Source organism: Acipenser ruthenus, chromosome 4, assembly GCF_902713425.1.
Source record: "Acipenser ruthenus chromosome 4, fAciRut3.2 maternal haplotype, whole genome shotgun sequence".
NCBI lineage: Eukaryota > Metazoa > Chordata > Actinopteri > Acipenseriformes > Acipenseridae > Acipenser > Acipenser ruthenus.
The window spans coordinates 69,621,581-69,639,502 of NC_081192.1; the positions used below are offsets into that span (position 1 = coordinate 69,621,581).

The following is a 17,922-nucleotide window of genomic DNA, read 5'->3' on the forward strand; positions in this document are numbered from 1 at the left end:
ATAATTTACAGCACTGCAAAGGGAGCTCTGCTCAGCTCTGTCCCCCATATTGAATCACAGGTATGTGTTGACAAATTGTTTGCTTGGTTATTTACTAGATTGACATCTTCATTTTCCATGTACAAAGTAATATTTATTTTTGTAGTTTATATTTGTGTTTGTGAAATAAATTTTAAAGACATTTCCTGTTGATAGCACAGCCCCAGTTTATACATTAACGACAAGGGGCTGAATAACTTTTGTGGTAGTTATTAAATTATTGGTAGTTATTAAATTATTGGAGGAATTGCAGGGTTCGAAATCAGCACCTGCCAAATGCGGGTATATTTGGTCTGGGGCGTAATCTGAGCTGATTTATATCTGTTGACTTAGGTCCGAAATGACTTACGTCTGATTTGACTTGGGTCCGACAGTGATTGGACCGACCTGGTTTTGGGTCGAGTTGGCTGGAATCCCCGTTAGTCAACTGGATCCAGCTGGCTCACCATGTCTAGGCCAATGAACAAGAGCTGCATTCTCTGAGGGGAGAAGCCTCACATTGGCTGGGTTTCCATGGAAAATAAGTCTTACCTTTTTCTCACGCTATTTTGGTAGTACATTTTGGGTAGTGTGGATTTCCATGTAGTTTTCTTTTAGCCATAGAAATTCTCCTTAAACGTGACTTTTCTTTTCCTTGGTAGGTACCCATGATAGATGCTACTTTAAGTTAGTGTACAAGAAATTGCATCTTATTGCTGAGGGACAGAAAAGTCTAGGCTTAAAGCAATCAGCTAGCCGATGACCAATCATAAAGATAACAAAAGTGTAAATGATGGAAAAAAAGGCTTCATTATTTATTTATTTATTGCAAAGGCTATTTTTTTATTTGTAGTAGCTTCAGTATTTTTTATAACCTTGCTTTTAAAACAACTTAACTATAAAGAACTTTAAGAGTCAAATGGCAATAATTTGAAACGTTGAATAAATGGTCACATTAAAAAAAGAAATAAAATGAATGAAGAGGTCTCTAAACCCTTCATACTGTATGCCATATTTTCAACCTTTGCCCTTGAGCTTTCCCCATATAGCAAAGGCTGATATTTTTCAGAAATCACAATGTTAACATTTTCTGGGCTGATGCTCCTCATACATTATATTCCCAAAACAATTCAAATTTAAAAATGATTATTGGGTCACACCATTGGTATATTAAAAATAATACTCCCTAAACGGTCTAGAATACAAAAATAGTAGTTGTTACTAAAAGAAATGAAAGGGTGGGTGAATGCTAGAGAAAGCACTGCTTGGAGGAAAGGTATCTACAAAACAAAATAATCATGCGACACGAGCTGTGGTTAACGTGTAGGAGTCTTGGTTTTTATAGCAAAGATTGGTTTCTGAGGTGATATGCTTTCATTGTCTTAAAAAACCTGTCTTTAGATTAGTTAATCAAGCAGCCTTCATAAGTTTGTATGTGAGCATGACTCTTATCTATATGTGTGGTCCAGTGGTTAAAGAAAAGGGCCTGTAACCAGGAGGTCCCCGGCTCACTCACTGACTCACTCACTGGCAGCACATAGTCTTCTCTATTTATTCATTGAACAGGCAGAGCAATGGGCTTGAGCTTTCCCACATTTTGGATCCTTCTATTACTGCCTGTCACGGATAACTTGGTGGTGACGTCAGACAAGGAAGAAATACACAGGCTCAGTACTGCGAGTTGAAGAGCTGATGAGCGTTTATTTATAAATAAAAGGTTTAAACACAAAACAAACACTTTACAAACAAAAATGGCACGTTGGCCAAAACAAACAGACAATACCAAACACAGTGAACAAACAAGTATCCAGCACGAGTAGCAATTGTTTATATTTCTTTTCACTCACGTCTCTCTCGTTCTTACTCCCTGAACACCCAACCCAGACTGAGAGGTTCCTGCCTCTTTTATGCAGCTGTACCTGAGCTTGATTGCTTGTCAATCATTCAGTCGGGCTCAGGCACATTCTACACAACCTAAAACAATGGTGCACAAATACATACATTTAAATAATAATATATACAAATAATACAACAAATACAAAATACGCACAGGGGCGGGGTGTACCAATGGAAGCAGTGCAAAGCACAAAGCATGGTAAATCCCAGGCATGTATAGTAAAACCATGGTTAGTGTTAAAACACAGGGAATTCACTATATGAATGGAAAAAACATAGTAAACTACTAACGTATAGTACTAAGAAATATTATTGTTGTAAACTTTTAATTGGCGTAAACAGTATAGTTTGTAATTGTCTGGTCAAGATCGAGGCTCAGAGAAAGATTCCAGTACACCTACTGTACCCATCCCTAACTAAGAATGTTTTCCCCAAGAAGCTTGAACTATGAAACAAGCATTATTATCAAACTGCTAATTGGGTGTTGTATCACTTAGCTGTAGCTTTGTATGAAAGGCAAAAATAAATCCATAAGCCATGGCAGAAGTGTGTGCAGCATTACTGCTTTCTAACACTTTTCCGTGTTTTATCATTGCAGGAGTGTCCTCCAGATTCCCAGACATCATGTCAGTAGGAATGCACTCCCCAGGAGGGCCCAATGGGATAATAAGGAGCCAGTCTTTTGCTGGTTTCAGCACCTTGCAGGAGAGAAGGTCCAGGTAAAAACAAACAACTGAAGCCCACTAATAGTATAAGTATAAGTTTTTGCTCAAAAGAGCCAATGTTTAACATACCAATTGTCAAGGGAAAGTGTGTTTAAAAACAAACAGTGGAGGTACTTCTAGACATTTGTTGCCATGGTAACTACACTCATTTATTTATTTCTATATACCTGTGATGTAATTTACTATATAGTTAATGATGTAACAATCTACTATTCCTTTATATTTAAACCTTCAGCATCATGATATTGAGTCTATGTATCCATTTATTTTCCTTGAATCTTTTATATTGTACATTATCTAATTTTATTTCTTCTAAAACTACACGTTTTAGATCTTTCATGTTATGTTTATTTTTGTAAAGTGTTGACTTATTGGTTGATTTACTTTTTTTATTTTGTATGTTTGATTCTGTGTTCTTATTTATAATGTTTCACCTGCCTCTGCTACATATTTCATTTTGTTAAATTTTTTGGCAAAATAGACCATAAACAATGCGTGTGAGAATACATTTTCATAAATAAAACATGTTATTTGTACTTAGCAAAAAATAACTTCTGTTATGGGTTTGTCAAAATAGAAGTATATTTTGCTCCTTAGCCAGATCTAACCCCAGCACGCGTTACATATTCCTCAGTGAAACATTTAATATTTATCTTTCGTTACAAACATTTTCAGGTCAATTTGTTTAAGAAAAAAAACCATGCCCGGAAAGTGAAACTTTCACAAAGATTTGGACGAGGAACAGGAATCAGCAAATAGTACAGGTCCAAAAGCAATAACATAGATGTAATTGGTAGATCTACAGGAGATATTCTGTTTTATACTGTTGGCTCTACTTGTAGTAGTACAATTGACTGTAACAGTCTCTTTAAGATGATCACAGTGCATCTGTTTGAGGTACAGTGGTGAGATGCAGGATTTATGACAATGTCTGCTGTGCATGAAGCTGTAAAACACTTAACACCATGAATAAAAAGTTGAGCTAGTTTGGAGATAATCTAATAATAATGATGGCTTTCCTAGTAAAATCCTAATATATTTATATAATACAATAGTAATGGCAACTAACAAATTACTGAGACACTCATGACTCAATGAACTCCTTATCATGAAGACTTTCATGGGGTAAAATAGCTTTCTCTTGCAAGTTAGTCTTCAGGAGCTATGAACTGTTGTATGACGTAGCCTACTGTATAATGTAAAGGGCATATATATACATATTTATCTTCATGATAAATTGAGATAATTAAGTCGCAAATCCTGAATCATGACTCAAATTACTCCTTCCGCATTTGCTTTTGTAACCAGGTGAAATGTTCCAGACAGTAAGATAATACAATTGGCTGCAATAAATAATGCATTTACGTTAAAATAGCATGAGTCTAAAAGCACACCAGTTTTACATAGTTTTTATGCCATGAGGAAAATACGATGATTGTCTCCTAACGTATCCACAAGAACACCAGGTGTCTGCTGCAGTCAGCAAGATAATAACTTGTGAACACAAGACATGAACTTGTGAACACAAGACATGAACTCGTGTGCACGAGATATTAACTCGTGTGCACGAGATATTAACTCGTGAACACAAGACATGAACTCGTGTGCACGGGACAGTATCTAGTGCTCATGAGATAGTATCTGGTGCTCATGAGACAGTGTCTGGTGAGCATGAGATAGTATCTGGTCAGCATGAGATAGTATCTGGTCAGCATGAGATGTTTTTTTTTTTTTTTTCACAATGTCCCTTTAGGGGTTCCATACATTCCTTAAGTTGCTTTGTATTTTTTTATGTTAACAGGTGTAACTCCTTTATTGGCAATTCAGTTGCTTCTAAGAAGCCACAATCCAAGCCAAAGAAAATGCACACGTCGGGACACAAAACCAGCAGCACGTCGAAGGAGTCCCAGCCTAAACGTGTAGAGGAAGTGTACGAGGCATTAAAACGTGGACTGAAGTAAGGCTGACCATGAGCTCTGATATTCCTGTTGCTTTCTTTGCATTGTAATCATTGTGTTGTTGTGGAAACATAAACTAAGCTAAGTAATCCCTTTCTTGATGAAATCACATAACCACATTTGTGATCTGGTTCATTACACACTGAATAACAACCAATGGCATCATTAGGATGTTTTGCTGTGAGGGTGACATTTTTGACTAATTTAGTACAGGTACATGCATACGTGGTAATGTATGATACTCCCCAGACATTTTGGATTAGTGGGGTTGACATCTTAAAATATGATGTGGTCCTTGTTACAAGTAAAAGTTCATGTTGGAGTGTTAATATATATTAAGACCATCAGCCATGACGGCATAGTTTGATAACTCACATACAAAAAATTTAATCAACCTATTTATTATGTGTCAATCTGTGTGTTTTTTCTCCAGGTCTGTCAACTGAAAATGGAATATAAAAGATAGATAACTAAAACATTATATTTGTATTTTTAAAACAGCAAATGCTTCCAAACTTAATTAGATAGCATAAGTAGTATGGATCTATATTCTAACTTAATTTGTATAGTAAACATGAATATTACCCATCTAGCCAAATGTGGTACCTTTCATTGTGACTGCCATATCCAGATTTAGGCCCAGTGAAAAGTTGATTTGAACACATATGTTTCTCCTGTAGTAACGGAGGGGGGGGGGGGGGACAGCAATGTTCTTGGAAGAAACAAGAACAAAAAAATATTGTTTGTTTCAGTTTAGTTTTTCATTTTTTTGTATGTCAGTTGTGTCACTGTGATTAACACTTAAATGCATGCCAAGACAAGAACACATATTGTTCACAACTTAGTGACACTGTATATTGTGCAAATAAAGACATTAGAACTAGATGCTAATACAAATCTTGAAGAAACGGAGGTCCTGTCTATCTTGTGGACATTTCAGATTCACCTTTTTATATTCTATTGTATACATTCTATGTGTATTTGCCAGATGTGTTAAATGTATGCCATTCTTTCTCAGTGAATATCTGGAAGTCCATCAAGTGGAACTAGACAAGCTGACCCCTCAGATGAAAGATATGAAGAGAAATTCCAGACTGGTAACTAACACCCTGTTACAGTATTTGCACTTCAATAACAATCCTTTGTGAACAGTTTGCCTTGATGACACTCAATTTCAAGTAAGTCTAGAAGCATTGAAAATGCATGTTGGCAACCAGCAGGGGTGTAGGGTGACTCCTTAAGTTGTGAGTGCACCAGAAAATTAGCTGCTGTAATGAGGCTCAAAAACAACAGTTGTGAGATGCTCCAAAATTAAATACGAGCCTCTCTCTGACTTAAAATGGGTCAATGTGCAGCTAATTAATTCAGGATAATACTCCAGGCATTGTTCACTTTTGAAAGTTGTACAATCTTATATGAATTATTTGATGTGCAAATTCACAAAGGGAAAAAATAGCATATATGTAAAGTATTGGGAACCTTGTAGCTTGTGGTTGAGTGGTAGCGCATTGCATGTTAGTGACAAGCTTGGTCCACATACTGGTTCAAATCCATCAAGTCACATATGTATTTTATATATTCATTTTACATTTTGTAATTACTACCAATTTATTATGAAGCACTCCAAAGGGTTCAAGATGCCTTGCCATTTAGTGAACCAACATTTTAGAAGATACAAATGCTTGCGATTCAACTGGGTCAGGGACAGATAAAGCTTCAGGCAATTCAAATGGTTTGTTGCTTGATTGAGGCTTAGGTGATTCCAATGGCAAATACATGAATTCTGCATTTTTCAATTTATTATGATCCCTGTATAACTGAGAACATTAATAATGGCTTCATAATGTATCCATCTTATGATAAAGGTAACTTTATGTTTTTTCAGTTCATCCATAAATGCAACACAGCGCCTCGGCATTATGTATGTTACACGTGGGAACGATATTTCTGAGTTTAGCTTATTTTAAACTGTGTAGAACATATGCTATTACAACCAAATAGCCAAGGCCTTCTGAATCTAGGCTGCTGGTTGCTGGGCCAGCGGGATCATCCAGCAGCAATGCAATTGGCCGGATTGCTGGTGGGAGGTTCCATTTCTCGGTCAGGGAGCTCGCCGCCTCTCTGTGCACCACTCCCTCCTGTCTGCCAAGTGCTGAATTCCTCTCTGTGCGGTCTTGTGATGACAGCTGTGTTCCTCCAAAGAGTGAAATTGTCATTGTGCGTGGAGGCGCTCAGAGGGGGCGGAGGAACTGGTTATTATAATACATTTGTCAAATAGGGCATCTTTCAGCTCTTTTAGTGTACAATAAATAGAGCAAGCACATGTACATACCACTTTTATTTTACATTTGACCTTTTTGTAACATTACTGGTTGAAACCAAACACTTTATTATTACGGATTCTTGTATTATCTCTAGCTTTAAACATGAATGTATGTCTCAAGTCTTGCTTGATTGTTGTGTTGTTATCAGGATGGTTATCAACACTTGTTTATTATGCTACAGCATCTTGCTATTTGTGAATCTAACTACAGTTGCTGCTGTTTGAATTAATTTTACTTATATTTTAATCAAAACGCAATTTGCACAGAAGCTGCATAATTAAAAAAAAAAACTGCCTTGGGCCAATAGCCAAACAGGACAGTTCATACAATTAAAAATGTAGAGGCAGCTTTTGCAGAAAAACAGCATTTTCTGAACAAATACATTGTTATTATAAAGCTAAACTGTGTTGTTTCTTTCTGTGGCTAATAATTAGCTTTATATATGAATCCTAAAATTACACAACATCCTGCTCTTTGGCCTTGACTTAAGTTTAGTGGCCTTGGTGTCCTCTACAAATTTATTGAACTGAAGCCCATTTTGACCTTGCCCTTTTTATTGGCAGTTTAGAACCTTGTCAGTGATTCAGGCAGCTTCACTTTTCCCATCACTATATTTTACTAATATTTCCATTAGGCTACCTTTATAAACACAGACACATTAACGTGGGGGAATATACTGTTTTGTTTTTATCTAAAAACCCTTGTGCAAATGGCACAAAATGCTAATACAGAATACATTTTTGAAAAGCTTAGCTACATGACTACAGTTGGATGATGGATCAAACTAAAAATGAATTATAAACACTGAAGGTACAGTTCCTCTACTTCGTGGCTCGTATCAGTTGCTAACTTCAGAAAAACACAAGAATTCAGAGCGATAGCTAATGGAGCGCTACGGCAATACCTATCATCCTCATTGGAATGGCGGGAAGATATCTTGCAAGTGCTTTACAAACATTTAGGCAGTGTAGCACCCAAACAAAGGAACAGTTTTGGGAACAGGCAGAGAAAATTTGGTGGTGCACATGCATTACTGTGATAGTTGATGCTATGCAACTGACAACCTGTATCTAGCACATTGTTATCTATATCGAGACCACTTCTTTAATTGTGTTTACTGTAGGTATGAGTGAATAATTAAAATAATTGTGTTTGCCATGTAATAATATCTTCGACCAGCATTATAAGTGTATTTTTGGGTGGGTTACCTTAGCTCAGTTTGATAAATATTGTTTTATTTTTGCAGGGTGTCTTGTATGATCTTGATAAGGTAAGTTATTATCAAACTTTTAAAACTGTGACGTGTATTTTTGATAATGTCAGTGATTGATATTTTAGACTATAATGTTAAACTCATGCTTTTTTTAAAGATTATTATATTTCTTTTTACAGCAAATCAAAACAGTAGAGCGATATGTTCGAAGATTGGAATTCCACATTAGTAAGGTATTTCTTTTCCAATTACTAATTTTTTGTCATACAGATGAAATGCATTAAGGTGAACACACGGCAGTTACATTTTTTTGTAAAAAAAAAAAAAAAAAAAAGAAACCATGCCAGTGTTTCTTCTGCAGGTTACTTGGCATATTTCCTGCCCATGACGTGACTTGCCCAATTTAATTAGCTACTGGGGGATATTCAATTTGACAGGAATAGAGAAGCAACCACAACTGTGATTTGCTGACACACCAGAGTAGCCATGGAAACCACAAAATGGAAGCACAAAGCACAGCTAATTGATGCACTATTAATAGTGTTTGCCGTTCTATGGGCAAGTAATATTTACAGTTAAACGGCAACACAGACATTTCATGAAGTGCTTTTTTATTTTCTAGTTTTACTAAATCAGTAGATTATTTTTCCCATAAAAGACAAGGCAAAATTTCCGTTGGAACAAAAGGTTATAAAATCCTTGTCTAACTTATTTATAATGTTACTATTGTTGGAATTTAATCCTTTCAAATATTAGGCTTGACATATACTAGATAAATGGGATTTTATTATAATTTGGGAAGAGACATTTACAAGAATATGGCTGAAATTACTTTGGGCCAAAATGGGTGTAAGGGATAAAGAACGGGCTGTGACAAGAATCTAGTAAAATAATTCTGTTGTCCTTTTTGACAAGTATTATATGTTTTATCACAATCTTTCATCACAGCACAGCAAGAGGGAGGGGAGAGGAGGGCTGTAATGGGATGTTGTGCAACTATCTTATCAGAGATTGCACTGCACAGATAAAGCTTTCAGCACAGGAAACTATAGGCAGGCAAACAGGAAATGCTGCAACAGATGGTAGAATTTTGTAGTGGAAGGTGGAGTCGTTATCACTCACATAGCCAGCAGCAGCTGTTTATATTCTGAGATTACCCAACAAAGGGTTACTATTAATACGGGTCTGTGTTTGAAGCAGACTGTGAGTTATTAGAAAGGTTAAAAACACAAGCATGTGTAGGGACCCAGTTCACCGATAAGGGCATTTTGCAGGGTGGTTATTGTTTTATTAGCAATGCCTTTTACAGCGGTTTGGGTCTTAAAATGTTTGGTAAAATCCTGCTATTGTTTGTGTTTTAAACACATTGTCCTACAGGCCACAAGCTCCCTCTTAAGCAATGTGGGAAAAATAACAAGAGCACAACAATAAACTAGGCAATGCAAGAATGAAATGCAGTTAGGATCAGGGATGAGCAATTAACGTAATTTGTCACCTCTGTTTGAAATAAAAATAAGGCGAAACAGAATCAGGCTCATTCGAGATATGAAGGTAAAAACAAGTGACATTGTTGTGTAAATTAACAGCTTTTTCTGAGTTTAATTAAGAAACAGAATCAGCTCAAAATGTGTTTAATGTGATCAAAAATAAAAATAAAACCCGAAAACCTCAAGCCCTACTCAATGTATATCTAATACCTTACTTTAAATGTATGGGCCCATTCACTTGAATGGAAAAAAAAATAAAAATTGTATTTGTATCAGTGCTAATTGAAGATTCTTTTAAAAATAATGTCCCTTATAATGACTTATTTCACATAATTATGCACTGTTTATTGGCTTTTTTAATAGTTTTTATTATGGTAACTATAGCAACAAAAATAATTGCTCCAAATACAGCCTTAGATGATAACTTATATCCACAAAGGCAATGTGCCAAAGAAGTGGCAACATACTTTAAGTACAGTATATTGAATGTAAATATGCAATTACAGCCAACTATATTTAGTATGGCTTTAAATTTATCTAAATAGGAATGGTGTCCTCTTGTCCTTGCATATTTACAATGGCAGGAGCAATTAATAACCGTACCAGTATATCACTTCGTTACCAAAAATGCTACCTTTACCGATTCGATTGTATTGCTTCTAACAGCATAACATGTTTGCCAAGCCATGTATCTATAAAGTACACCATAACTAAACTGAAATACAGACCCTACCATCGTCTTTCTAGTACCCAGACACTGACGGTGTTCCAACCAGCAGGGGTTGTCAAAACACAAGTCTCTTGCAGATGTCAATCCCAGAAGTGGGAACAAAACCACTTTCTGCTACAGAAGTCTAGTACTTGTGAGGAAGGCGCAGTGGGGAGCTGTGAGAATAAACAGCATTCAGTATCACATTTCTGTTCATTCAGAGCCATGTGCATCCTTTAGAACAGGGATCTTGCTGTTTTTTTTTTTTTAATCCGCAGTCCTCTGTATTAAGATGAACACACTGCTGTTGCCAGCTTGTGAGCCATATGCTATTCACAGGTGTACTTACACATAATTCTAATAATTCAAATAAAAAACTAACGAAGGAAATGTAGGCTGGAGAGCAATTTTGTGGATACCCCTGAATTGCAAAGAATTACAGAATTAAAGTAATTGTACTGAAAGAGCTAATATCAAACAACTTAATATAATAATATTCAGTGCTGCAATATGAATAAGATTGGTTTAAACATTCGTCATTGGTTTACTTCCTTAGGTATTTATTAGCAGATAATGACTTGAAGTGCTGCAACTTGTTTGGTTAAGGCAGATCTAAATGTTTAATTTGGGCTGCAACTTTCACACCAAATTTATGTTAGCATGAATCTTTACAAATGTTGGTTGTGTGGTTGTCTGAGGCTGTGATCGGTCAGGCTGTATACAGGCTGTGGTAGAATTGGACAAGTTAGTCAGAGCTCACATCAGTTTTAGGTGCGTGGAGAACCCCGCAGTGAACCTATGAAATTAGGGAATTAAAAATAAATAAATATTGCTTTAATATTTTAAAATGTCTTACCCAAGTTTCCTTTCCTCGCCACTAACCAGCAGTGTATTCACCATCCACTTTGGGATCTAAGTAACAGATAAAAAGCACATTACTGAAAGTCTAAAGCTTGGATCAGACTAAATACTTTTTTTAAATACATTCTTTTAAAGTTAGAAATATAAAATGTATCTCAAATGTTTCATTACAACTTTAATAGGTAAATAGTATCCAGTCAGTCTGTTGATATTTTGATTCGAAGACTGTATATGTGTCTCTCAGAAGCGATAATTACACTCTTTTATGTTGGGAAACATGAAGTCTTTAATTACTAACGTGGACATCTAACAAAACATTCAGTTGTTTCTCCACACACTGATTTATTAGTTAAAGTTGAAATGCACATATTTGGCATTGTTTATGTTTCGCTAAAACACGAATAGTGCATTCACAGTAAAACCCGTCTTTACATCCAGTCTTAGGTTCGGCAAAATGAGCAATAATTTACTCTCTGTTCCTGGTTCACATTTCTTTGTTTTTTGCATTTTTATTTTTCTAACTTTCAAGTTCTAAATCTAGTCCTTGCCACTACCTTCACTTTCAGCAGACATCTTTGTCTGAGTAAGTGGGATTTCAAACTCAAACTCCAAGGAACTCATGTCAACATTCCCACAATATGAGAGACAAGCATTGTTACTCAGCGTAACAAAAACCAAATCCAATCACCAAATTAACAATCGACTGAATCTCCTTATGGAACAAGTATCAATTAGGAAGAAATGTTTTAAGTGACATATACAACTCAAAGTGTTGAATCAGTGTTTATCCCTTACAGAAAAACCGGGGCCATTTGCATTCAGTTGTAAATGTTCTTTGTGTTAATTTCCATAATAAAGACTTATGATTACGTTTTTATATCAATTTGGCTAAAATGGTCATTTGTTTTTTGTTAGTAGATGATCTGTTTTGAGTATCCTCCTTCCAAATGAACATCTGAGGTTTTCATATACAAACTGTTCATCCTTGTGTCTTATTTTTTACAGGTGGATGAGCTGTATGAGGCTTTCTGTATCCAGAGACGATTGCGAGATGGTGCCTGCAAGATGAAACAAGCCTTTGCTGTGTCTCCCTCCTCAAAGGCTGCCCGAGAGAGCTTAGTAGAGATAAACCGGCGCTACAAAGAGTACAGCGAGGTACCAGCTTTTACGTTCAGCATTCCCCCTCAGGATTGTTTTTTAATGCTCATGAAAGGTGAAATACATTACAATGGCACTGGCTACAGTCAAACACAATGCCAGCAGGCACGTGTGATCTTGGCCTCCAAGCTCTTAAAGCGCACATCATTTTTGACTCTTGCCATTGAGGCCTGGGCCTCATACAATAACTGGAAACAGTACACATTGTTTTGTGATGTGGATGTGATTTAGAGCCGTGGTTTTCAACCTGTGGTACACGGACCAGTACTGGTGCATGACAGGCTTGCTCTGGTATGCAGCGGCAGCTGTCACAATGCAACACATTTATATTACTAAAATATTACTAAATTGTAGCAGAGGCTACAATTTAGTAATATTTTTCTAGATATGTTTTTTATATTTTCAAAATACTATATTTTTCATACAAACCTTGCTTCCTGCCAATAAAATTTATATATATATATATATATATATATATATATATAATTTATTTATTTTTTTAATAGAATATGTGCACCTTTGAAGGAGAGCTGGAAAATCTTTTGGGGGAGTTCCACATTAAAATGAAAGGTAAGGTGCCTAAGAAGGTTGCTTTGGGTTTAGTTGTATACTATGGGCCTCATTTATGAAAAGTTTTTTATATCACTGTGGTCACGGGTTAGTCTTGGACATTATTGTGCACAATAAATTATCGTTCACAATACATGTAGTTTGCACGCTATGGTATGTAAATTAGCACGTAAATGAATGTGTTCTCTGTTAGTAAATGGGACAGTAAATGTAGATGTCTGGTGCATGTTAGGCTCACTACTTAATGTGCATGTCACAGCTACATCTAGTGCCCTTTCATAAATGAGGCCCTATATCTGTAGATGTGCTTAAGGGCTCCTGTGCATTTACAGAAAGATAAAAGGTGTTGTGAAGTAGCATGTTCTGCTGACTGACCCTCTAGCTTACATACCTTGCGTAATAAAAACAATTCAAAACATCAAAGTTTATTTTTCTGCATGAGCTGTGGCAAATTAAAGCTAGGAATAGTTGTTTATTTAAGCGTGATAACATTTCATGTTGTCTAAATGGTAACATTAATAATTTCTAATATAGGAATATTGACTATTGCTTGACATCTCCGTAAGAAAATGTATCTCATCCAATGGCCCTTCATCGACAACAATTTTTTCAGAGACTCAGAGACACCGAAAGCTGCAGTGAAGCATTAATGCACACGTTTATTACAAACAAACACAGAAACAAACACTAACAAAATTACCAAACACATTACCAAAATAAAACGGCACAAGGGCCAAAATAAAAGATCTACACAAAACACTCAAGTAAACGGAAACAAACAAAGAACAGCACGGAACACACAACACACAACACAGATTACAGATTACAGATTACAGATTACAAGTCTCAGGTCACAGGTCACAGGTCACAGCCCTCCACCTCTAACATCAACATCAATCCTATCCTTTCTATATAAACACCTGTGATCACCCTATTTATACACCTTTGGCTGGAGTCTTAATTAATCATTTAATCACTTATCCAATTCACGGCTCCAGCCACATTCCTACTTGTTCCCCCCTCCCTGCCAACCCAATATTCCCCACACACATACACAAGTGTACCGGCAGGGCTTTCATCCTGCCACACTGTCACCCTGCCACAACAACTACCAGTAAATACAGTAGATATCATATTAAATGCTGACTATCCTGCTGCAGTGGCTTCTAAGGATAGTGTTACTGAAAATTAAAGACAAATCCTTTCTCTATCTTTTACCTCTTGCTGTGCAGGTCTTGCTGGCTTTGCGCGTCTTTGCCCAGGGGATCAGTATGAAGTAAGTGGTGTTTATTTCTCATTACTCTGAAAACTATTGATTTTAACCACCTTAACTGAAGCTGAACAACAAAAACAGCAATGCTCTCTGAAATCTGAGGACAGAAATCCTGTTTGTCAGGCAGCACAGTGACTCAGCACCTTCACAACTGACGTTAGGGCCAGGTGATAATGAACTCTTATACACAACAGCCAAATAAAATATATGTAAGAGGAAAGAACAAACTAAAAGCACATTGAAAATATCTTTACACACAAATAAAATGTTGGTTCATTTTAGCAGCAATACCTGCTAAATAATTGAGCATCTTTCATTAAGTATATTCACCTTCAGAACACTATAAACAACATCTCTGTCCTTTATACAACTAAAAATAACATACAAGGATTATATAGCTGTTTACACTAGGGTTGATCTTACCAATTTACTGCAGTTAAATTAAAATAATATGTGTTGCTTCTGACTCTTAGGCATTATTTTTGGGCAGTTTACTCTGTTTTATCCCTTTAGTGGGAATTCTCAAACTGTACTGGTAGAGGTGCGGCTGCAGCTGCAATTAGTTCCTTCAGCACCACTGCTGTAAATACCATCTCCTAGGTAAACACAGAGCAGTTTCCTATCAGGTACAGGATATCACAGATTCTTGATTTTCTCCTTAGTGTAGGACCACCCTCTCTGTTAAATCAGCCCTCAGTCCAACATGAATTAAGATCTGGAAATAGTTTTGTCAGTCTCTTGCTGATACTAGTGTTACAGCAATTGGAATTGCAATGTGTATTATGAGCTCAGTAATTAGCATAGACCTGTTCCTGTGAGGATACTGTAATATGATTGGTTCACTGGAAGTGATAATAAATAAATCCATGAAATGCAGCCTTTCTGTTTCATATCAGAATCCTGTACTGTATACTCAAATGACCAATGTCCACATGAACAGGCATGTATTAAAAACAAGACTAGATAAATGATTACTGTACATGCATACCAATTTGAAATATAGGATGAAAACACACAACTTTCTTTCACACAGACATTCTCTCACAAACAAACAGTGTAGCAGAGAACCCCATATGGACATCCTTTTTTATGCAATGTAAAAATGCAAGGTCTGAATTCTGTTGTACAGAAAAGACAGTTTGAGTCTGTTTTCAGTGAAACATAATAAATTTGTCTTGGATGAGCACCTGCCAACCTAATGTCTGTCTTGCCCATAAATGTCTTGCCCATTGTGAGTGAAAATGATATGCAACAGGAATGCATTATTCATAAAAGATGGAATTAGGGCAACTCCTTTACACAGAGTATGTGTTACATACTGCAGATGTTTGACTTTTTTTGTCCAACCCTATGTATGTTCATCAAAATCGCATGCAATTGGAATGCCCAGCATGCCATCTTTACCCCTGGAATCACAGTGAATCTTCTTTCAGATTTTCATGCGGTATGGACATCAGCGCTGGAAGTTAAAGGGCAAAATTGAAGTGAATGCAAGGCAGAGCTGGGACAGAGAAGAAATGATCTTTCTGCCACTAATCACTGATCTAATTTCCATCAAGGTAACCTGTGTAGAAATACATTTTGTTTGGTTGAATAAAAGCCTGCCGGTTTTTGTATTGTTTGTTTGTTTGTTTGTTTGTTTGTTTATTAATTTACTTGCAAGTTTACAATTAATAGAAACAAACAGCTTTAGAATGTTACTGTGCCATGAAGTTATTTCTTGGTAGATTTTAAGCATTTAAAAAAAAATAATAATAACAATGTAGATTTTGTATTGGAGTAGAAACGTGTTAAATCTGACCTTGAATGTGTGGTAACAGGAATTGGTTCAATTTGCAAGGCCATTCTGTCAAAGAGCCATTGTCAATGCAAGCAACATACATAAAATACATTTGGTTTATTTTTTAAATGACAAAAGCGCACAAATAAATGATGAGATACAGTTCCCTCAGTCAGTAGCATTACCCTTTATTTGCATTCTCTTGTAGCTTTGTAGTCAGGTTTCACTAGTCCCTCTCAGTTGCTAATTTGAGTTCCTTTTAGGGGAAGCCCCAGTATTTTATAGCTCTGTGTGTGTCATTAAAACCAACTACAGTGCAAAACACTTCGACTTTTGTGTTGAATTTGAAATTATATTATGAAGCTTAATTGTGAAAAAGTAAATATAAATTTTATATATATACAACTCTATTATAAGTTGCTAGTGTGGAATCTAAAAAATATATCATTTAACAAACTGAATTTAGCCTTTGCCTCTTCACCTTCACAAGTGGCATTGTGTTATTTTTTGCTGTGACGCACAGAGCAAATGCTATTTTTTGCTGAGGACAAATAATAACATGGTTCATCTATTCTCACATGCGCTGTGTATATATATATATATATATATATATATATATATATATATATATATATATATATATATATATATATATATATATATATACACACACACATTTATTGTATGCTAAAATATTGATCCAATGTTTCTCTTTAGGTGACTGAATTAAAAGGCCTGGCCACGCACATTTTGGTTGGAAGTGTTACCTGTGAAACCAAGGACTTGTTTACTGCAAGGCCTCAGGTGGTTGCTGTTGACATCAATGACCTTGGTACTATCAAACTGAATCTGGAGGTAACCTGGTAGTAAGTGTCAAATTATTATTATTTTAGCAGAAATAAGAAATGTAATTTATTTTCCTCTTTAAAAAAACTTGTATCATCCTATGTTACTGCCATACCATTATGTAACAATTTACAGTACCATATTAGTCAAAGTAAGTCATAATTCTCAAGAAAAGAAAAGGTAAACAACAATGCTTAAGTAGAAGTGATATAATGTGTAATGAAATCTGTTAATTGTATTGTTTTAAAAATGAAGCGTTTGCTTTTTGTTTACAGTATTGTAAAATAATAGTGCAGTGCCATCTGGTGGTAGACTGTTCATGATGCAATGTACAGTGTATCTAGGGCTTCTGTTTTTCAGTGTTTCTTAATTTCATTTTTCGGTGTTTATTTTTACCTATTTGTGAGTTTTATGTAGATACCCCAAAATGTATATATAATATATACTAAATATTACATACTTTCCAAAATTCCTCAGTGTTTTTTTCTGTCACAAGATGTATAGTAACGTGACAGAACACTTGTACCTTCTTTCCTTTGCTGTTTTCCGCAGTGAAATCCTTATGGTCACGGGCACATTCTTCTGGGGTTTTTGTGTGTCTAGGCATTTTTTTACATTTCACTACAATTTGCAATTTTGTTTTAAATCCCACGTGTGTGTACTGTAAATCCTCCCTATCAAACTGTAATATAGCTGATCCTCTGTGTCTGCAGAGTCTCCAATAGAAACGTAGAATTCGCTGCCACTCAGCAGCTGGGGTGGGTTTACAGTATTCAGAATGATTCAATGCTAGATACAAGTCAGAAAAGAGGGACAATGACTAAATGCACTGGCAAAGTTTATATATATATATATATATATATATATCAAGTCAACGTGAGTAACCATTTCCAGTGTTTTTCTGGTGTTTATTGGATATACAGCAATTATTTATTTATTTTTTTAGGGGTGTTTTATTGGTCTTTATCAGTTAAAACAGAAAATCAGAAGCCCTAAGTATAGACTATCAAGTATCGTCAGCCATCACCTCTTACTTGCATTAAGTTGTATCTACAGTACTTAAAATAAAACCGTGTCTGTGTTTATATGCATTTGTTTAGGGTG

At 35.8% G+C, this 17,922-nt stretch overlaps 1 protein-coding gene across 4 annotated transcripts in view; it reads left to right on the top strand.

The window, feature by feature from the left end:
* Window positions 1–17,922, top strand: part of ripor2 (RHO family interacting cell polarization regulator 2) — a 55,372-nt gene that overhangs the window by 12,489 nt on the left and 24,961 nt on the right. For all 4 annotated transcript variants that reach the window (XM_034000054.3, XM_034000055.3, XM_034000058.3 and 1 more), the window contains exons 2-11: window positions 2,513–2,633; window positions 4,441–4,596; window positions 5,616–5,694; window positions 8,168–8,191; window positions 8,314–8,367; window positions 12,197–12,346; window positions 12,856–12,919; window positions 14,152–14,195; window positions 15,626–15,751; window positions 16,690–16,838. In XM_034000054.3, coding sequence (XP_033855945.2) covers window positions 2,513–2,633; window positions 4,441–4,596; window positions 5,616–5,694; window positions 8,168–8,191; window positions 8,314–8,367; window positions 12,197–12,346; window positions 12,856–12,919; window positions 14,152–14,195; window positions 15,626–15,751; window positions 16,690–16,838 — 967 coding nt within the window. The remainder of the gene's footprint in view (window positions 1–2,512; window positions 2,634–4,440; window positions 4,597–5,615; window positions 5,695–8,167; window positions 8,192–8,313; window positions 8,368–12,196; window positions 12,347–12,855; window positions 12,920–14,151; window positions 14,196–15,625; window positions 15,752–16,689; window positions 16,839–17,922) is intronic.